The sequence below is a fragment of the Sinocyclocheilus grahami genome, unplaced genomic scaffold, assembly GCF_001515645.1.
Source record: "Sinocyclocheilus grahami isolate Dianchi unplaced genomic scaffold, SAMN03320097.WGS_v1.1 scaffold194.1, whole genome shotgun sequence".
NCBI classification, from domain to species: domain Eukaryota; kingdom Metazoa; phylum Chordata; class Actinopteri; order Cypriniformes; family Cyprinidae; genus Sinocyclocheilus; species Sinocyclocheilus grahami.
The window spans coordinates 408,330-427,852 of NW_015505373.1; the positions used below are offsets into that span (position 1 = coordinate 408,330).

The window sequence follows — 19,523 nt, forward strand, 5'->3', positions numbered from 1 at the left end:
CTAGATGGCATGTAAGCTTACACATAGAAATAAATACTTCATTTTAAAATATCACACGAAAATAGATTTTATTGGAGTTATCTTTACATTTTAATGCATTTTTTTTATTTAAAAATGTTAAAAACCATGTTATTATACTAAAGTAGATGATTCGATTTTATTCCACATTAATTTTCCTGTATATAATTGTTGGAGCCATTTATTGTAAAGTTTTACTTGGCCATTGGGTGGCACTGTGACACAGTATAATTGTAACACCGGTGTAAGAGCCAGGTGTGTGCGTTGGTAATTGGGAAGCACACAGTTTTTGACCGCACGCCAGAGTAGCGTGCAAGATGAACTAGGATCTTATGCTGTGTCTTCAAGGTATGGACTTGGATTGTACATGTTAATGAACAAGGAACACTCATAGCAAGTTGTTTTGGAACCATTTTTATTGGAGCACAAATAAAGAAAGACATTTGTTTAGCATCTATTTCCGTTTGCACGGACTCTGTTTGTACGCGTTCTAGAACTTGCTCACTCATATTATCAACGGCAGCAGTTTACTGGAAAGCCGTTACAATAATTATATTTTTATGAAAAATATTGGTTACGCCAATTGACACAAACCAGTTACACCACCTGACCATGTTGCTTCTACAGCCAAAGGCTATTGTTTGTTGAAGAAATTGACAATGAAAATCAAGCATGACAGTTGGGCTGCACAATAAATCAGGCAGAACCTGTTATTGTCATGCGCATCTTGTCAGTGAAGCACGGTTCTGTGATCAGCAGTAAATCTCTGTGATCAGCAGAGAAACTCCAAATACACCCCGCAGAAGAAACCCAATCCCTGTAACGCTAGCTGAATAAACAGAAGGTTTAACTGCTTTCATTGATTCAACGTGACTAATAAACACACGACTAAGGCAATATGGTTTATCTGAGTTCTCATTATAATTATTATTATAGTGTTTATTATAATTATACAATAATGCAATGCTAATCGACATAGCCTTTATCACTGCTTAGAATACTATGAAATATGTTGCGTGCCTTATTCTGTGTAAGAAGCACATCATCTCACAGAAGGATTTATTTCAAACACTTGACTGACGTTATGAAGGGAGTTTGGAGTAAAAACTATTAAATGTTATTAAATGTGGTATTTTCACGAGCTTTCAGATGGAGCAGCATTAGTTCACTGAGAAGCTACACAAACAGCTGTCATTATCGCGAACGATTTCTTTGATTTTCATAATCGCACGATTATATAGTCTGCGTTGTTTGTGTGTGTAGCTTGTCAGTGAACTATGGCTCTGTGTAGTAAATGCTGCTCCATCTGAAAGCACGTGCTGGAGATTTACTAGTGTTTACAGAACCGGCTTTGCGCATGACAATCGCATTCGATTAATAATGCAGCCCTACATGACAGTCAACAAGTTCAGCTGAAGTGCTTTTTTTTTTTTTTCAATGCTGAAAAAAGATTGTAATTTTATTTTTCGTATTGTATTGTGGAATCTATTGGGGAAAAAGTGGTTCTGTTATATCATATTAATTAGGCTATAAAATATCAGACATTTAATGAATTGTATTTTACAGATGTCAATTGTCATCTTTGGTTAACATTTATCACTGAATTTGTTCAATTGTTGACACCCACCTCTTTCAGCTACATTATTAAACCATTTATGTATATATTACATTATATTATATGATACTATATTTTGCTTAAAGGGATAGTTTACCCAAAAATGAAAATTACCCCAACCTTAAAAACCTTAAAACACCCCCCACCTTAAGCCATCCTAGGTGTATATGACTTTCTTCTTTCAGATGAATACAATTGGAGTTACATTAAAAGTGAATGGGTGATATTCAACAGTCCATTAGAAGTCCAATAAACTCTGTCCGTTCATCATAAAAAAGTGCTCCACACGGCTCCGAGGGGTTAATAAAGACCTCCTGAAACGAATCGATGCACCTTTGTAAGCAAAATATCCATATTTAAAACTTTATGAACCATAATCTCTAGCTTCTGCTAACTGTTGTACGCGCGTTCACAAGAGAGTGCCGTTCAAGTGGATTGAATATCACCCATTCACTGGTATTATAAAGCTCGGAAAAAGCCAGGACATTTTTTTTTATATAACACCGATTGTATTCGTCTGAAAGAAAAAAGTCATATACACCTTGAATAGCTTGGTGGTAATTTTCATTTTTGGGTGAACTATCCCTTTAAAATGTTAAGTGACTGGAATAGAAATATGCATTAAAGCTAAACATTTCAAAAACACTAATGTTGTGCAACATAATTATTTTATCCTAGACTTACAGAGCTTTAATAATAAAGTTGTAGATAAAGCACCAGTTTCTCAAAAAATATAACATTAAACACTTAAAAATTGTTCCAAATAATAGTTTAGTTCATATTACATATTTTGTATTTTAGGCATTTAATCAAAAAACCCATAGACTTCAGGAAGATGGAACTAAAATTCTTGTTTCTGTGTTTTGGACTACAAAAATACGCCATACCTGTAGCTCTCAGCAGAATAGAAATGTATTATTCTGCTTGGCTGAAGAAGAAAAAAATCTATATAAAGGGCTAACTTGATTACAAATTATCCACATGCTTTAAACATGAAATTTATCATATTTGGATGGCAAAATAATAACATTTAAAAGGGTCATATGATGCGATTTCAATTTTTCCTTTCTCTTTGGAGTGTTACAAACTCTTGGTGCATAAAGAAGATCTGTAAAGTTGCAAAGACTAAAGTCTCAAATCCAAAGAGATATTCTTTATAAAAGTTAAGAGTCAACCACGCCTACCTAAAACGGCTCGTTCTAACACGCCCCACATGTCTACGTCACTATGTGGTAGTGCTGGGCGGTATGACCAAAAATGTATATCACGGTATTTTTCAAAATTATACCGGTTTCACGATACATGACGGTATTTTGTTTTCATGCATGACCGGGTGTTAACCATATTTTCTACTGATTGAGAGAGGAAATACTGCAGTATATTGACTTAGAATGCCCTATTTTACTGTCATGATGAGTGAATATTGTATATTCACCAAATGGTGATTAAACACAACCCCTTTTAATACATGTTAACCAGGAGTCACTCTCATTTATAATCGCGGCATCGTCTGATAAAATCAACATGCATCTACACTAAAGAGCGGCTATGCGATTGTTTTGGCTATATTACTTTTTTGTCTCATGCAGCGCACTGCCTGTGTCTGAGTAACAAACTAAAAAAACAACAAACAAAAAAGTGCATGTGATATTAACAGACGAACTACGCTCATATTTATAATTCCAAACAATCAGTAAGCGACAGGTGCTAGGAAACGCTGTTTTGTTCTCATTTATTGACGAGTCGGCTGCGGTGCGGCCAACTGAATGCGCTGCTTCTCTGCCGCTCACTGCACAGAACAGACGCCGAGAGAGCTGACACTTCTCCGGGAAAGTCAGACCTCACTCATGTTCACGGGACAGCACTGGCGAAATCTTCCAACTGAACCATAGCTAAGGTTTATCCTTACTTCCAGAGGATTCTGGGTAATGCAGTTCACACATTGTCATTCTTTTTTTTTTTCATCTGCCACATTCAATGTAAACGCTCAGAAGTATTAAAAGAATAGTTCAACAAAAAATGTAAATTATGTTATTACATCACCTTCATATAATTTCAAATGAAGTGAAGTGACATGTGGCCAAGTATGGTGACCCATACTCGGAATTAGTGCTCTGCATTTATCCCATCCAAAGTGCACACACAGTGAACACACACACACACACCGTGAACACACACCCGGAGCAGTGGGCAGCCATTTTTTGCTGCGGCGCCCAGGGAGCAGTTGGGGGTTCGGTGCTTGCTCAAGGGCACCTCAGTCGTGGTATTGAAGGTGGGAGAGAGCGCTGTACATTCAATCCCTGCCGGTACGAGACTCGAACCCGCAACCTTTGGGTTACGAGTCCGACTCTCTAACCATAAGCCACGACTTCCCCAAAGAAATCTGACTTTCTTGCGTGTAACACAAAATGAAAATGGAGATTGTGAATGTCCAAGCTGCTCTATTTCTAAACAATAAAAATCAATGTAGACTGTAGCTATGTTTCCATCCAAAGATGCTAATTTAATTTATGCGCAGAACTGGAATATCGCATAAAACATTTGCGAATAAAGCACCGTTTCCATCCATCGTCAAAGTCAAAGAGAACAAAATCGTCACCACCTGATAAACTGGCACTAAATATCTCTAAGAAAAGTAGGAGAAGCCACTGAATATAATAATTTTCATTAGGGATGCACCGAATGTTCGGCAACCGAAATTATTCGGCCGAAAATAGCAAAAAAATCTCTTTCGATGTTCGGCCGAATAATATGTACCGAACAATGACTAACGCGATCAAATAGAGGCACGCACTAATGCAGCAAACATGTCAGCAGCGTGAAAGTATTAAATCTATCAGAGAAAGACGCAGAAATCATTACAAGCACAAAGCACCGACAGTGAGAGACTGTTTAGTGCTGCATCACATGTCTCCGATGAGAAGAAGAGGTGGCTGATGCTGGTGGTTAGGTATGATGATTGAAATTGCGAAATGGCCTCAAATGAATAGTAAATAAACTGCAGAATGTTATATTTTCTAATGCACGCACTAATTGCATGTATTCTGCACGAGCTCGTGGCGCCAGGGTTCAAAGTCCAAAGCGTGAGGAAAAATCTGTGCTGAAACTGTTACTCGTCAGTTGCTCAGTAACATTTGTGTGAATTTTTTTTTTAAAGGCATGTGGCAATGTGATACGTGCGACAAACATCTTCCCAAATTTGTGATGAGAATCATTTATAAATCTGCATGCTGTTGTCAACAAAAAGAAGCACTTAAATCTTCCTGCGGGTTTCTGCCAAAATAAAAACTCATAACAAGTTTTTATAACAACATTCATAAATGTTAGTATTGTAATTTTACTGTTGTTCTATAAAATAAAAAAAGACAATAATAATAACTACCCTACAACAGCTCTATTAATACATTTATTATAACATTCACACATAGTGTTCAAATTGGGATCTGTAATATATTCTAATGCTTTAAAAGAAATCTCTTCTGCTCAGCAAGGCTGCCTTTATTTGTACAGTAAAAAATACATGCCTGATTCAAGTCTCAAAAATGGCCAAAAAATTAATTAATTTTAAGTTAAATTGTGCTTTGTTGGTATAATGTCTGCTAGAATGTTTAAAAAAAATTTTCAATGTTAAGTAAATATTTTTAAATTGTTGTTTTGTAATTAATTTTTTTTATTTGAAAAGCAGGACAAAACAGTAAAAAGCTAATTTTGGCTATTTAATTTATGCAATGGTGAAAATAAATGGCCAAAAAGGCCTACATGGGGGAAAAATGTGAAAAACCGTGTTCGGCATTCTGCCTGAATCAGTGTATCATTCGATCATTCATTTTTTGATTTAATATTGAAAGTAGAAAAATTTGAATACGGCTCTTTTTTCGTTTTTTTCCGAAAAACGAAAATTCAGCTTAAATTTTCATTTTCGTTCATGGGGGGAAAAATTAATAAACAGCTTAAATATTCGATTTCTACACATGGGTGGGAATTAAACGCCCCTTTCTGCTGATTGGTCAGCCGAAGATCAAACCGTGCCATCATCAGTTGTTCCACAGTATCACGCAGCAGAATAATAGTCCTCCACTGCTGCAGTTGTACGGAATAATAACCCATTTAATCAATTTCATATTTTTCTCATCAAACAGACTAATGAATAGCTCGACACAACTCGTACCTGGGCAGAGTCTAGACAGGTCTTTCTTCTGTGTAGACCAGCGGTTCTTAAAGTGATAGGGGGTCCAAGAAATAATTAGCTATAGCCTAAAGTATTACCAGACTGTAAAGTCGCTTTTTTTTATCATGATACATAGGCCTACTGTGATTTATTCCAAAGTGACTTATATGATGCGTTTAACGTCAAATAATCTAATTGAAGCCTTTTAAAAGACAAGTATTCGCTGTGGTTCATGTTTGTGGCATGCGCCAGAAAGATGCTCAAGGAGACCGAGATGCGCTAAAGCAGCGCATTCTGTTGTTCTCTTTATTTTTCAAAGGCATGACATTTTGTAGTTATTTTGAACATAACGTTACACAATTTAAAAATATAAATTTTTCCAATACGACTATAAATGACAAAGTATTAAGTTATTTCCCCTCGATGGGGAAAAAAATCCAAGTGAACATCAATCAGTACTCATTATTAATTTAAACTGCTTTAAATATGACTGCTGTTTATTTCCTGTGCACTTCAATACTGATTTGCGCTTGACTGTAGTCACGTCTGTCTGCTTATTGAGTTTATTTAACCCATCGCAATTTATTGGAACTGTGTGAACTAGAGTGACTACTCACCTTAATGTTGGTCTAAAGGCTTATTACTTAATAACACACAAATGTCCTGTTGGCACTTGCCAAATTAATGGCAGAGAAAGGTGACTTTTTTTTTTTGAAGTGGATGCATATCTGTCGTAAAATAATCATATGCATCTCGTGGTGTATATTCCAAACATTCTGAAGGTATACTGAGGGTTTGGTGAGAAACAAACCGAAATGGCAAGTTATTATATTTTATGAAAATCTTGCATTGCAGTGCGAGTGCATATCCTTTTGAGATATCAATTATAATACATTTGAATAAAACACAAGACTACATTTTATAACTCTAACAGTAGGCTATTTAATATCTGTTGTTCTCCGGTTGTCAGTCAGAATGACAGTTCTTGCGTGAACATAAGCCTATATATACCCAAGCCAATTTATTATTCTTTCCTTATTGTCTTAGTGTTTAAAATATTTATTTTGAAAAACGAATTAATGAATTAATTTCTTAATTAAACAAACAAACAAACAAACAGACTTACTGGTTGAGCAAGGTAGGCTATGACAGCTGTCATATCATACCCTGCCATGCCCAGCTGATGCAAAGAATAGAATTTATATCTACACAGAAGAAAGCCCTGTCTAGACTCTGCCCCAGTATGAGTTGTGTCGAGCTATTCATTAGCCTGTTTGTTTGATGAAAAAATATTAAATGTAGTTGCAATAAATGCTTAAGAATCCATACAACTGCAGCAGTGGAGGACTATTATTCTGCTGCGTGATACTGCGGAAGAACTGATGAAGGCACGGTTTGATCTTCGGCTGACCAATCAGCAGAAAGGGGCGTTTAACTCCCGCCCACATGTAGAAATCGAATATTCAAGCTGTTTATTCATTTTTCCACCCATGAACGAAAAACTAAAATTTAAGCTGAATTTTCGTTTTTTGGGGGGAAAAAAAAAACGAAAAAGGAGCCGTATTCTAATTTTTCTACTTTCAATATTAAATCAAAAAACGAATGATCAAATGATACACGGATTTGCCTTCGGCCCAGTGTTTCATTTTGTTGGACTTTGGCCAAGAATTTTCATTTCGGTGCATCCCTAATTTTCATATGTAATAAATTACTTGCGCTTCAGAGAGAGCAGACGTAACACAATAAATGTGGTCATTGCTTTTAGAGGTGGATGCCTGCTGTTTGGGAACGCAGTCATGTAGGACAGTAATTATACAGAAATACTTTCATGACAGACTTTGCTCAGGCATTTAAGAACGACCAAAACAACATATGGATGCTGTGAACGAGATCTTTTCCACCCATGAACGAAAAACTACAATTTAAGCTGAATTTTCGTTTTTTGGAAAAAAACGAAAAAGGAGCCGTATTCTAATTTTTCTACTTTCAATATTAAATCAAAAAACGAATGATCAAATGATACACGGATTTGCCTTCGGCCCAGTGTTTCATTTTGTTGGACTTTGGCCAAGAATTTTCATTTCGGTGCATCCCTAATTTTCATATGTAATAAATTACTTGCGCTTCAGAGAGAGCAGACGTAACACAATAAATGTGGTCATTGCTTTTAGAGGTGGATGCCTGCTGTTTGGGAACGCAGTCATGTAGGACAGTAATTATACAGAAATACTTTCATGACAGACTTTGCTCAGGCATTTCAGAACGACCAAAACAACATATGGATGCTGTGAACGAGATTGGTCTGCTGGTAGTCAAGTTATCCCGTCTCATAGCGCAAAGTCACATGACTTTTTCAATGCGCATGGAGGAATTTATTTGGTAAATGTGTTTCCATCGTAGTTTATGCATATTTTTTTCTTATCAGATAAAAAGTTTATCCTACTGAGTTGAGCGCATAAGTTTTTTATGCGCAGTTTTAGAATTCATGCGCATCTTGGCGTTTCCATCCAGCGTTTTTTATGCGATGATCCAAAATGCGCATTAAAAGAGGTGGATGGAAACATAGCTAGTGACTTAGATTTTAAATTGCAAAGAAAAGTAGTCCATGTGACTTTATATTTCAAGAAGTGGTCGGCCGATATGGATTTTTTGATTGGTGATGCTGATGTCTTGGACAGCAGGGTCACACTATTTAATATAAGGATAGCAAAAACACATTTATAAAAGTTTGTGAAAAGTTTTATTGAAAAATATAAACATTTTTGTTAACTCCCCTGTCAGGGTTCAATTAAAAAAGAGGAGCGCTCACGCGCACTCATTTTTATGCAGTCAACAACTGCACGCTTCTTTGTATACCTTGACTTTGTTTAAAAGATCTGCGTAATAATTTATTAGTCAGAACTGTTTAACAGAGACTGTAAACTAATGAAGACAAGGAGCTCGTGCACTCAGGTGCTGGTGGCCATATTGGCCAAACAAAAAATATTAGCCAATATATCTCCTATATCTTGTTTGAAAATATATTGATATGTCTTACAATATCATAAGTGTTAAGTGTTTCTAAATATGTTTCGCACATAAAGAAGTTCTGCAGATGTAGTGGTTAAAACAATGCTGCGTTCGCTTGGTACACCTGTACACTGAACCAAAGTTTTCGTTGCAAATACGTGTACAGTTACACCCCTATAAGTAGTCATAGCAACTTATTCTCTGAACATTATGTCCCAGGGTTAAGTTTACTTCAGAAGTATCCAGCGCATGCATTTTGTTTATTTATTTATCTTTTCAGTAGGATATTTTCTAGAAAATGTATTTCTATAATAAAGAAAAGGCAAAATGCCTAAAAATAAATAAACTACAGCCGTATTATCTTTTCAAGTACAGAATGTTTATATTTTAATAAAATAGACGATTTATGTTAATCAACCAAGAATTTGGGGTTTATGTGACGTAAAGTTAACCCTGATTTCTGGACTCTCTCCCCAGAAGCCTTGCACATTCATGTATTGCATAGAAAAGGTCGTCAGCTTGGACATTTTGTAAAACTACTGCTTGTGTGTTAAACTATTCGTATTGTATTCATCTTAATACACACAAAATAAGTACACACACATAACTGTCTGTCTGTCATCAGCTTCCTGGAAGGAGATGAGGATGAAGACACAAACACCATCTCTCAAGATGACATAGCAGATGCAGTTGACATCACTTCTGGGTCAAAGGTGATAGGTCAATGATTTGTTTTGAACACTCCTGTGTATTATTAACCTTACTGGATTTTGTAGAGCTTGAAAATCAATATGTTGAAATTAACCAAGTATGTGGTATCAATATCCCCTTTCACACCATTAAGAGATCATAAACAGATCTTTTTCAAAAGAATCAGTTCTGACAAATTTAAATTATTAGAAGTTGTCTTATTACCAGTAAATTAACAGCATATTGCTATGTTTGAGCAAGGCATGTGATACTATTGTATCATGTCTCGTGTTAAGAGCAAAAATATGTTCTGTGTGATCAGCGCTTTACAGCTGTCACTCAGATGTCAAAAAAGTTGTCAAATTGGGCAGTAGATGAAAGTAAAGCACTTCTCATCCAGGCGGATGAAGAAAATGGTGCAGCTTAATTTCCGATGATTAACATCACAGAGTTTCATCACAGTGTTTTGATGCTGATGTATAATGGTCTGGAACTGGTAAAAAGATGGTACGCTGTTGCTTGTGTTTACAGTATACGGATATGGTGTATTTACCAGAAAAGTCAGACTGGTAAATTTATGCTAATTTTTTGTGTTTAATGTGTGAAAGGGGCTAATAAATTTCACAGATGGAGGATTTCATTGTTCAGGGTTTCCGCGGGTCTTAAAGAAGTCTTCAATTTAGTTGTATCAAATTTAAGGCCTTAAAACGTCTTAAATTGAACAAGAAAGTATTAATTATGATTTCAAGAGGTCTTAAATTTGGGAATGGAAAGACATTTCAATTTTAATTGAAGTGATTAGTTTCTATCACTGCTGTGAACTGACCACAGAATATGAAGAATGTAAAAAATGATGATTTCAAGAGGTCTTAAATTTGGGAATGGAAAGACATTTCAATTTTAATTGAAGTGATTAGTTTCTATCACTGCTGTGAACTGACCACAGAATATGAAGAATGTAAAAAAAATTCAGGAGCTGTCAATCAGCACAATTAGAGATAATGTATCAGCACAATAACACGTTCAGCAAAATATTGTCTAATTATCGTTATCGATAAAGTCCCTGTAAATTATCGAGATATAATTTTGTCAATATCGCACACCCCTAATTTATGTTATTTAATTGATATAATAATGTATTGTTAATAATTGTTTAAATTAATATAGTAATTAATAGTTTTGACCCATCCATTTTCTTTAAAATGGTTTAAAGGCTGAATTATAAAGTTTATCATTTTATAAAACTTTTTGTTTTTGTGAAAACTTGTATCTGAACTGTAAAATATGCTTTGTACAGTAATTTTACAGTTTAATATGGTACTATAGGCATTGCCCTACCCCGCTCATATGGTATTAATTTTATTTGTGCAGGTCTTAAATTTGAGCTTAAAAATCCTGCAGAAACCCTGATTGTTGCTTTGGGATTAATATTAACATTAATGTTTTAATAATTGCAAAAAGAAATATAATTTTTGACCAGTCAATCAGACATTTTTTTGTGTGTGCGCCTCTATCTAATTTTAAGATGATTATTGTGTGCTTTCAGGGCATCCAAGATGTAGGTGAATTTTTTTCTTTAGCGTAACAATAAATATGATTTTTAGCTGAAACCATGGGCCTTGCCACATAGATTTTGTGTACAGTATAAGAATTCAGTCATCCAGGTCATTAAAAAAGCACAGGGAAAGGCTTACATGAACAGTCTGTCCTCCTTAGATTTATCAGTGGAAAATGTGTTGCATTATTTGTTGTCCAGGTAACTACTCTTGTTTTTGAACTATATTTAATGTGGATCACTGAGCCGTACACAGCAGTGTTTTTTCCCTCTTGTAAAAGCATTGCAGGAGTCTAGAGATATGTAACAAACTTTTTTTTTTTTTGAATATTCAGAAAATTTACTGTTTCTGCTTGTTACTACACATCTGTCAAAAACGATATGTTTAAGGTGAGCAAACATATCTAAATGGAAGTGTAAAAAAATATTTGATTCGTTTACAGACCTTACCAACTACATGTTTTTATGTCCTGAATGAGTCTGTGTGTGATTAATTGTATTTAGCATGTTCCACTGTTTTTTTTTCTTTCTCTCTCCCTACAGTACTTCAGCTTGCATCTTTCCCAGTTTGGCCCATATAGGCTTGACTACAGCAGAACAGGACGGTATGTCCCAAAGAATTATATATTTATTAAAACAGACAATTTTAGTTATGGCCTAATACAAATATAGCATTACATTAATATTATAGAAGCATTTGAACTTTCTGCTTGATACTTCAGTTCAGAATGGATGGATTAATAGATGTATTATCAGGTTCAAGGGGTCAGTAACAAATAAGAGCCTTTAGAAATCTTGTGTTAAAAATGTCAATTTTTCAGTGTTCTTGTTGGTGAAAACCTCTTATGTATTTATATAATTAAAAACGCAGGTGTGTTATATAACAACTCATTGTTTTTATGTCAAATGTTCCTCATCAAAGCTTAGGAATTTGTTAAAATAGAATATTTATGCTTTTGTATTGAGAGATCATTTATACTGTCAACATTCTTTTTTTTTTTATAGTCCACATTTACACATCTCAACCCAATTTGCCCCTTTCACATCATCATAAGAGACATTCTGACATTGGTATATTGTTTGTCTCACTTGTGTAATAATATCCTGACAGTTGGTTTTGTTAGCACTTTGTTTGGATTATACTCACTGTGAACAGAAATAGATTCCTGCTGCTCTTTACACATTCTGTACACCTTCTGTATTATAAATTGTGGAACCTAGTAATTACACAAAGGCATTTTGAAACCATTATAAATGTTAGCAAAAATTCCTGTGATTAGATATTTTTATTGACAGACCTTTTTTTAATTTTTATCCTGTATATCACTGTTTTCTTGTGCTTTACTATTTAAGAACCTTGTTAAAAAAATTTAAATGTCCTGACATTTACATAAGGATACCTTGGGCATCTTAATCCAGACATTGAAAACTCATTGTATGCTCATTATAGGGAAAGGTTTATTGAAATCATTGTATGAATTGCATTTATTAAAAAATTACAGATCCATAAAAATGTATTTGTCTGCAACAGGCATCTACTAGTGGGTGGAAAGAAAGGTCATGTGGCCTGCATCGGCTGGCAAACCAAAGACCTCATGTGTGAGATGAATGTCATGGAAACGGTGAATGATGTCAAGTGAGTGCACGTTCATTAAAACATATCTTTTGATTTTCTGGCACACATTCTTCACATGTTGTAGCAGCCATTATCACTGGAACAAAGTCCTAGCTTTCAAATTCGGTCAGTTTTATTATGAAATTGTGTTTAATTGTGCACTGTGACAGATGTTTTAGCATAAAATTAACATGATCTTTATCTTTGTATGTTAATCTTTGTATGTTATCTTTGTATGTTAAAAGATACAGCACAACTTACTGAAATGCGTCATGTCTCATGTAATCACTCAATCTGTGTTTAACTGTGGAAAGACGTCAGTGAACCCGTTTGTACAGAATGTCACGCAGCGTTGGATTTGCCTAAGAAAAGTCATTCAGTAATAAACGCGTTATTCACTTAAGCTTGGGATACACTTAACAGCTAACTGAAACATTCTTAAACTGGTCTCAGTGCACTTAAATACTGTTTCCAGTGATTGGAGCAGATGCTAGTCTTTGAGGAGCACAAACCTAATTACTAATCACAAATCTAATGGAGTCAGTCCACTAGACAACACACTTAACAACTGGTGTGAGTCACAACTGGACACATTCTTACCAAAAATCACAACTCAAATGTGCAAGATCTTGTACCAAAACAAACATCAATGTCAGCAGACAGCTTTGCTTTGCAATTTGTGCAGAAAAATCCCATTGTATCGTTTACCTGCACTCCCACTACACCGCAGACAACACAGGTTTTATTTAATTATTGAAATGTTTTATTGGATTATTGAATACTCATTATATTTTTACTTGTTCTTCAGTATTTAATCAGGGTGTCCGCAGGTCCTTAAAATCTCTTAAATAACGTTTTCCTAATATAAGGCCTTTAAAAGTCTTAATGTCTTAAATTCGGATTCGATGGGTCTTAAATATTTTTGGTCACATTAAGCTAAAATATCTTCAGTCTGACGGACCTAATGACTTTACAATCATTGGACAGACCGAATATTTTTTCTTCCCCGCGGTAAATTACTGCATCATCAGAGAGAATTGAATCTGGCAAAATATCAGTGCTGGTACTACTAGATCTCAGTACTGTGTTTGACACTGTCGGGCCTAAATTAGCAGAATACAGAATACAAGCTCGCGCTGCTGAGGATCACTCTGTTTGTCTCTTTGTGAGAGACTTCAGAACAAATGAGCGTAATCGCACACACAAACTCGGAAGAAACAGACTGAGGTAAAAATTCACAATGTCTAGTTTATTCATAACATGATATAGTTAAGTAACACCATGATGTAACGTAGTTTGTAGGTCGGGAAGAAGGAGGCGGGAACCGGCGAACACTCAAAGAAAACTTTAATAATAAAATAAACACAAAATAGCGCGACAGCCTCTCGCGGACGACTGCCGCGCACAAACGAAACCAAATCACAAAATAAAGTCCAGGCCTGGTCCTCTCTCGTCTAACACGGTCGTCTAGCCTTTATCCTTCCGGAGCTCCTCCGTGAGACTCGAGACCGGTGAGTGGTGCAGGTGTCGCGCATTAGCAGTGACTCCACCGGCCTCGCTCAGTTCCCACGGCTCTCGGCCCCGCCCCTCTCGTCACACATGACAAGTGAGCTATTTTGCTCAATATTCTCACGACGCAAAAAACAACAACATTGAAAACACCTACAGAGTGCACGCATTACGTGAAGTCTAGTGCACGTGCGCATTTACAGTGCGCTCTTTCACTGCATGATTCAGTCTATAAAAATACATTCAGAATGATCACAAATTCAAGACATGGGGGCAGAAAATGTGTATATTTATACCACTTCTTATAATCAATTTCACACGGAAGAGTGCTTTTTTTCTCCAAAAATGACCATGTACAAATGTAATATTGATTTTTTTTTTACAACAGTTCGATAAACTAGAAGTTTTATTAAGAGACTTACGTTTTAGACACCATATTGCCTGTTTTTGCACTATTTCGCCAACAAAAATGATTCCAAACAAAACCACAGCGCTGTTTTGCGTCTTTGAGCAACATGACGGTGTTTCGTTCCTGAATGAATCATCCGTTTAAGATTCCAGCATGATAACACACTCAATCAGTTGAATGAATGACTCAATGACTCACTCATCAAGTGACTTACCATCACTTACTGGTAGTTTAGTTGAGAAGTATGTTGAAATGTATGCATTTTTCCCCTCAACATTTCTTATTTGTAAATTCATAAATGCATTTAAAACATTAATCTCATAGCATTATTTATTGCAGTTGTAATTATTGTTATTTGCAGTGTAAATTATTTAATCTGACTGGTAGCAGCCCTATAGTGTATATTGAATTTGATCAATTGTAATAATTTGGTTAAAAATAGACCTTTGTAAAGGTAAATAAAAATATGCCGATTTAAGTATGTAAAAGCTGATAGAACACTGATGAAAATATTGCTTCAGAATAAATTGTTTACTCCACCAAAAATCTCAGTGATGCAGTTATTTTGCAGGGATATTTTGTATGGAATAATGTCTGCTGACATTAAAAGTTCACTGTATATCATAGTAATAAATATAATTTATTACAGCAATGATATTTTGTTTTCTTTTTCATTTAAACACATTAAATATTACATATATGTATGTAATAAAATGTGTATTTCCATTACAGGTTTAGGTCTTAAGTTTCATATAAGATGGTATTAAAAAGGTCTTAAAAATTCTTACATTTAACTTGTTCATGTCTGCAGAAACCCTGTTAATGTATATTTGATTACATCCATAAGAACCAGTTTTAATGACAGCCACCGTTAAAATGTTTATATTTAAAAGAAAAAAAGAATTGGAGTTAGGGTTGCAAAGGGGTGGAACATTTCCAAAAATCCCTGGAATAATACAAAAAAATCCTGGAAAGTTTCCGAAATTTACTGGACTTTTTCCACCTTTTTGCAACCCTAATTGGAGTAGAAACACGGTTATTGCTATTTTGCGCAATTTAAATGTTTGTATGCAAGTAGTTAATTTTAACCTTTGATATTATAGTAGTGTACTGACAGATTCCCCTATAAAGTTCACAGCATTTGTGAGAAAAATTTACATGATCTGTGCCTGATACATATCCAAATTAAGTGATAGCAAATTGAATCAAGATCAGTTGGATCAAATTGCAAGCTCATGAACTGAAAGAATATCAGATTGTGTGTATATCATGATGTATTGGTATCAATCAATATTGCAACTTAAACCTTAAATGCATAGCTGCATAACAAAAATGCCAAGCCAGGCAGAACAGGCTGTGGTTGTAGAATTTCTTGAGAAAAATGTTTTATTTGACGGTCCAGCTGAGAGTCAGTCTAGTTTTTTTGTCAAAGAGTTTCAAATACTTTATTTAGGTTTTTTTTTCACAATACCTTCCTATCCTTCACCCCTGTGCTTTAGTAATGAGTAATTGTCTCATTGTGGTCTTATTTAAAGCTCACTCTCTGCGCTCTTCATTCTTCCTCCAGGTGGCTTCATACAGAGGCCATGTTTGCTGTGGCACAGAAGAGATGGCTCTATATCTATGACTCTAAAGGTGTGGAGCTCCACTGTGTGAAGAAGTTCAATGATGTCTTAAGAATGCAGTTTCTGCCCTACCACTTCCTACTCGCCACAGCGGTGCGTCAACAAGTGCTTTTGGCAAAACTTTGAACTTAAAAGTTTTAACACTGCAGCCAATTCCAAATACAAATGAGAATTGAAAGTAATGTAAAAAGTTCTGTTTATTAGCGTCTTCATGTCAATATCCAGCTTATCTACATTGTTTGCTATAGTAACTGATATAGTACTAGGGGGTAGATGTTAGTGTAGAAAGAGAACACAAACAGGAAATTTGACTTCTAGTCATGTCGTTTGACAGCACTACTCAAAACCAATGATCTGATTGACTTTTAATGTTGGCATGCAGTGTCTTTGACTGAATTACCATAATCAATTATGAAATGTATCTTGAGAAATATGGCTTTTAACTGCAATGTGTCAAAAAAAAAGGAAAGAAAAAAACTCTCCAAAGAGTGTACTGTCCTTTGGCATTTTTAATTAGATTGACAAATGGGAAAAAGAGAATAAAACAACCAAGAAAAGCAATTGGCAAATGCTTTTTTTTTTTTTAAATGTGCCTTTGAAAAATATTTATTAATTCACTATTCTGTTTTAGAGCATAAACTGATTAGATCATTTAAAAAGTGATTAATTTCCATTTTTATGGTTTGAATTATTTAATTTATTGTTACTTATTCAACCTTTTCATGGTGACACATGAAAAGCCCAAGTGTTTGTGCATGAAAAAGTAATTACTTTCCCAATTGTATCTCATCCTTAAAACAGTTTTTCCATATGACAATTATAATTTCACCTTTCAGAGTGCCACAGGGTTTCTGCAATATCTGGATGTATCGGTTGGTAAAGAGGTCGCAGCCATCTGCACAAAAATGGGACGGCTAGACGTGATGGCACAGAATCCCCATAATGCAGTAATTCACCTGGGCCACCCAAATGGCACCATTAGTCTGTGGTCGCCCAACCAGAAAGAGCCACTTGTAAAGATGTTGTGTCATCGGGGCGCTGTTCGTTCCTTAACAGTGGATAAAACTGGCACGTGAGTATCACAAAGTCCTGGGGGGATTTCATCAGTGCCGGGGGACCGGCAGTCTCAGACCGGTTGTTACGTTAGAGCTGATGGATGACTAACCCCACCCACCATTAATCCTTACCTGGCGGGGGGGGGGGGGGGGGGGTTCACTTCAGTACCTGATTTAAGGAATTAGACCAGCAGTCTCAGAGGGATGTTACAGTAGAGCTGACGGATGACTCGAGTTTGGCCATTTTTAAGAACGAACAAAAAATCCCAGTGTGAACATTACTTAAAAACCGAGACATTAATTACGTTTTTTTATATGTACTTACAGATGAAGATTGTTGTTGGCAATTATGTGATTTGGACGTTGGCTCTTCAGCATGTATAAATAAAAAATTTTGAGGTGACTAATAACATCAAAACTAGGGCTGTATGACATTTTATGATATTTAGATTTTCTGAGATTATTGCAATATGACTGAATACAAGAATTTTCACCAGATTGAATAGCTTTTTTGGATAGAATGACTCATTCTCGACTTAGCAGGGTGATTGTTTTGAGAAGTAAAATCATAGAAATACTAGATAGAAAGCTAAATACATACATGCATACAAAAGGTTTTTACTTGTCCTGTCAAAATTTTCACTGGCCCAGCCACAAGGAAAAAAAGAGAAGAAAATACGTTTCTATCAATATATGCAATTTCTTAGACATGAACAAACCATGATTTAATTTTACCCTCAGAATGAGTATTTAATGAAGCTATGAGGCTAATTAAATGAACCATTTAGCGACAATTTGGAGGTATTACTGGTGTTTCTTGTGTTGGGGATTCTCTTCTGTGGTTTGTTGATTCTGTTCACGTCTGGAGTGACGTCTTGGTGGAAAGCCAGTCACAATGGACAGTTGGAGACACCGCTTTGCAGCAAATCTTAACATAGAAAACAAGACTCTTGTTGGGAAAAAAACAAGAAAAGAAAGTGAGATGAGAATAGTTAGATAGCTTGCTTGTTCATGTTGCTGGATTAGACCTCTCCACTTATGATTTAATGGGGTCCTAAAACTAATTACACATTGTTTTAGCTTGGGGTGTTATGTTTCTCCTCCCCTTGCATAAATCAGTCTTCTTAGTCACATGGTTCCTAGTTTTCCTGCACTTGTAGAATACAACTTAGACATGACTTCTGTAATGAGAGTATGATTCAATATATCAAGAATTGATTGATATCAACAATTGAGAAATAAATTATAATTCACACCCATACCAAACATCACATACTTCCTATAAACCTACCTACGTACCTATGTATTTTATGCTATACATTCATCCATATGTGCCAAAAAGTAATAAAAACATAAACATTACATTCTAAAACCAACTAAACAAAACAAAAAATACTGGTAAGTATATAACTGTAAAATGCAATTTATTCACTGGGTAAAACGTTTTTTTTTAAGGCTTTAAAAAGCACCTGTGAAAGCACCAGACAAGCAATCCGTGTTAAACTATGTTTATGAGTTTGTTTGAAATGCTTCATACACAGCGGTTTTTATGTTTAGGGCAACTTGGGTTGTGCACTTGTGTCATGTGCTGTATTTTGTCCATATGCATTCTTTTTTTTTTATTGTTGAATTTGTTGCAGCCCTAGAGCATACCTTACTTTCCCTTTATTTATACCAGTAAGATTATTTGTTTATTGCAGGTACATGGTGACGTCAGGTCTGGACAGGAAGCTAAAGGTGTATGATATCAGAGCTTTTAAACCTCTTCACTCCTGTTTCCTCCCTGCTGGAGCCTCTTGCTTATCTCTAAGCCAGAGAGGACTACTCAGTGCTGCTACTGGAGATATTGTACAGGTAGTGTACATATACACACAAGTAAAACTTTCTGGATAAACATTTGTTGTTGTTGCTTGCAAAGAACATAGTCCTAACCCAACCCTTTAAAGGGGGCATGAAATGGACAATCAAAATGTTCTTGATATTTACAAAAAAGACGTTACTCTATAGTAAAAACATACTGCAAGTTTCAGAACTCAAAACTAACTCTGCAGTGTAAAATAAGAAATATTCTTTTCTAACTGCACCTCCAAAAACTTTGCATAGCCTTTCTAAAAATCAGAAAGTTTAAATTAGAAATGTCCTCTGAGGCAAGGCAGATAAGTACATTTATTTTTATGTCAAACCAGCGTTTAATGCTATTAGGACACCAAGCGTATCATTGTTTGAGTGTTGTTAATACAATGGGTTCATACCGG

At 35.4% G+C, this 19,523-nt stretch overlaps 1 protein-coding gene across 1 annotated transcript in view; it reads left to right on the plus strand.

Annotated features, from left to right (window-relative positions):
• Window positions 1-1,960: 1,960 nt before the first annotated feature.
• The window catches only part of wdr46 (WD repeat domain 46), a 34,572-nt gene continuing 17,009 nt past the window's right edge, over window positions 1,961-19,523 (plus strand). Inside the window, exons 1-8 of the mRNA XM_016285226.1 lie at window positions 1,961-1,970; window positions 3,531-3,558; window positions 9,436-9,523; window positions 11,599-11,660; window positions 12,587-12,691; window positions 16,156-16,306; window positions 17,050-17,285; window positions 18,969-19,122. Of these exons, the coding sequence (XP_016140712.1) occupies window positions 1,961-1,970; window positions 3,531-3,558; window positions 9,436-9,523; window positions 11,599-11,660; window positions 12,587-12,691; window positions 16,156-16,306; window positions 17,050-17,285; window positions 18,969-19,122 (834 nt within the window). The remainder of the gene's footprint in view (window positions 1,971-3,530; window positions 3,559-9,435; window positions 9,524-11,598; window positions 11,661-12,586; window positions 12,692-16,155; window positions 16,307-17,049; window positions 17,286-18,968; window positions 19,123-19,523) is intronic.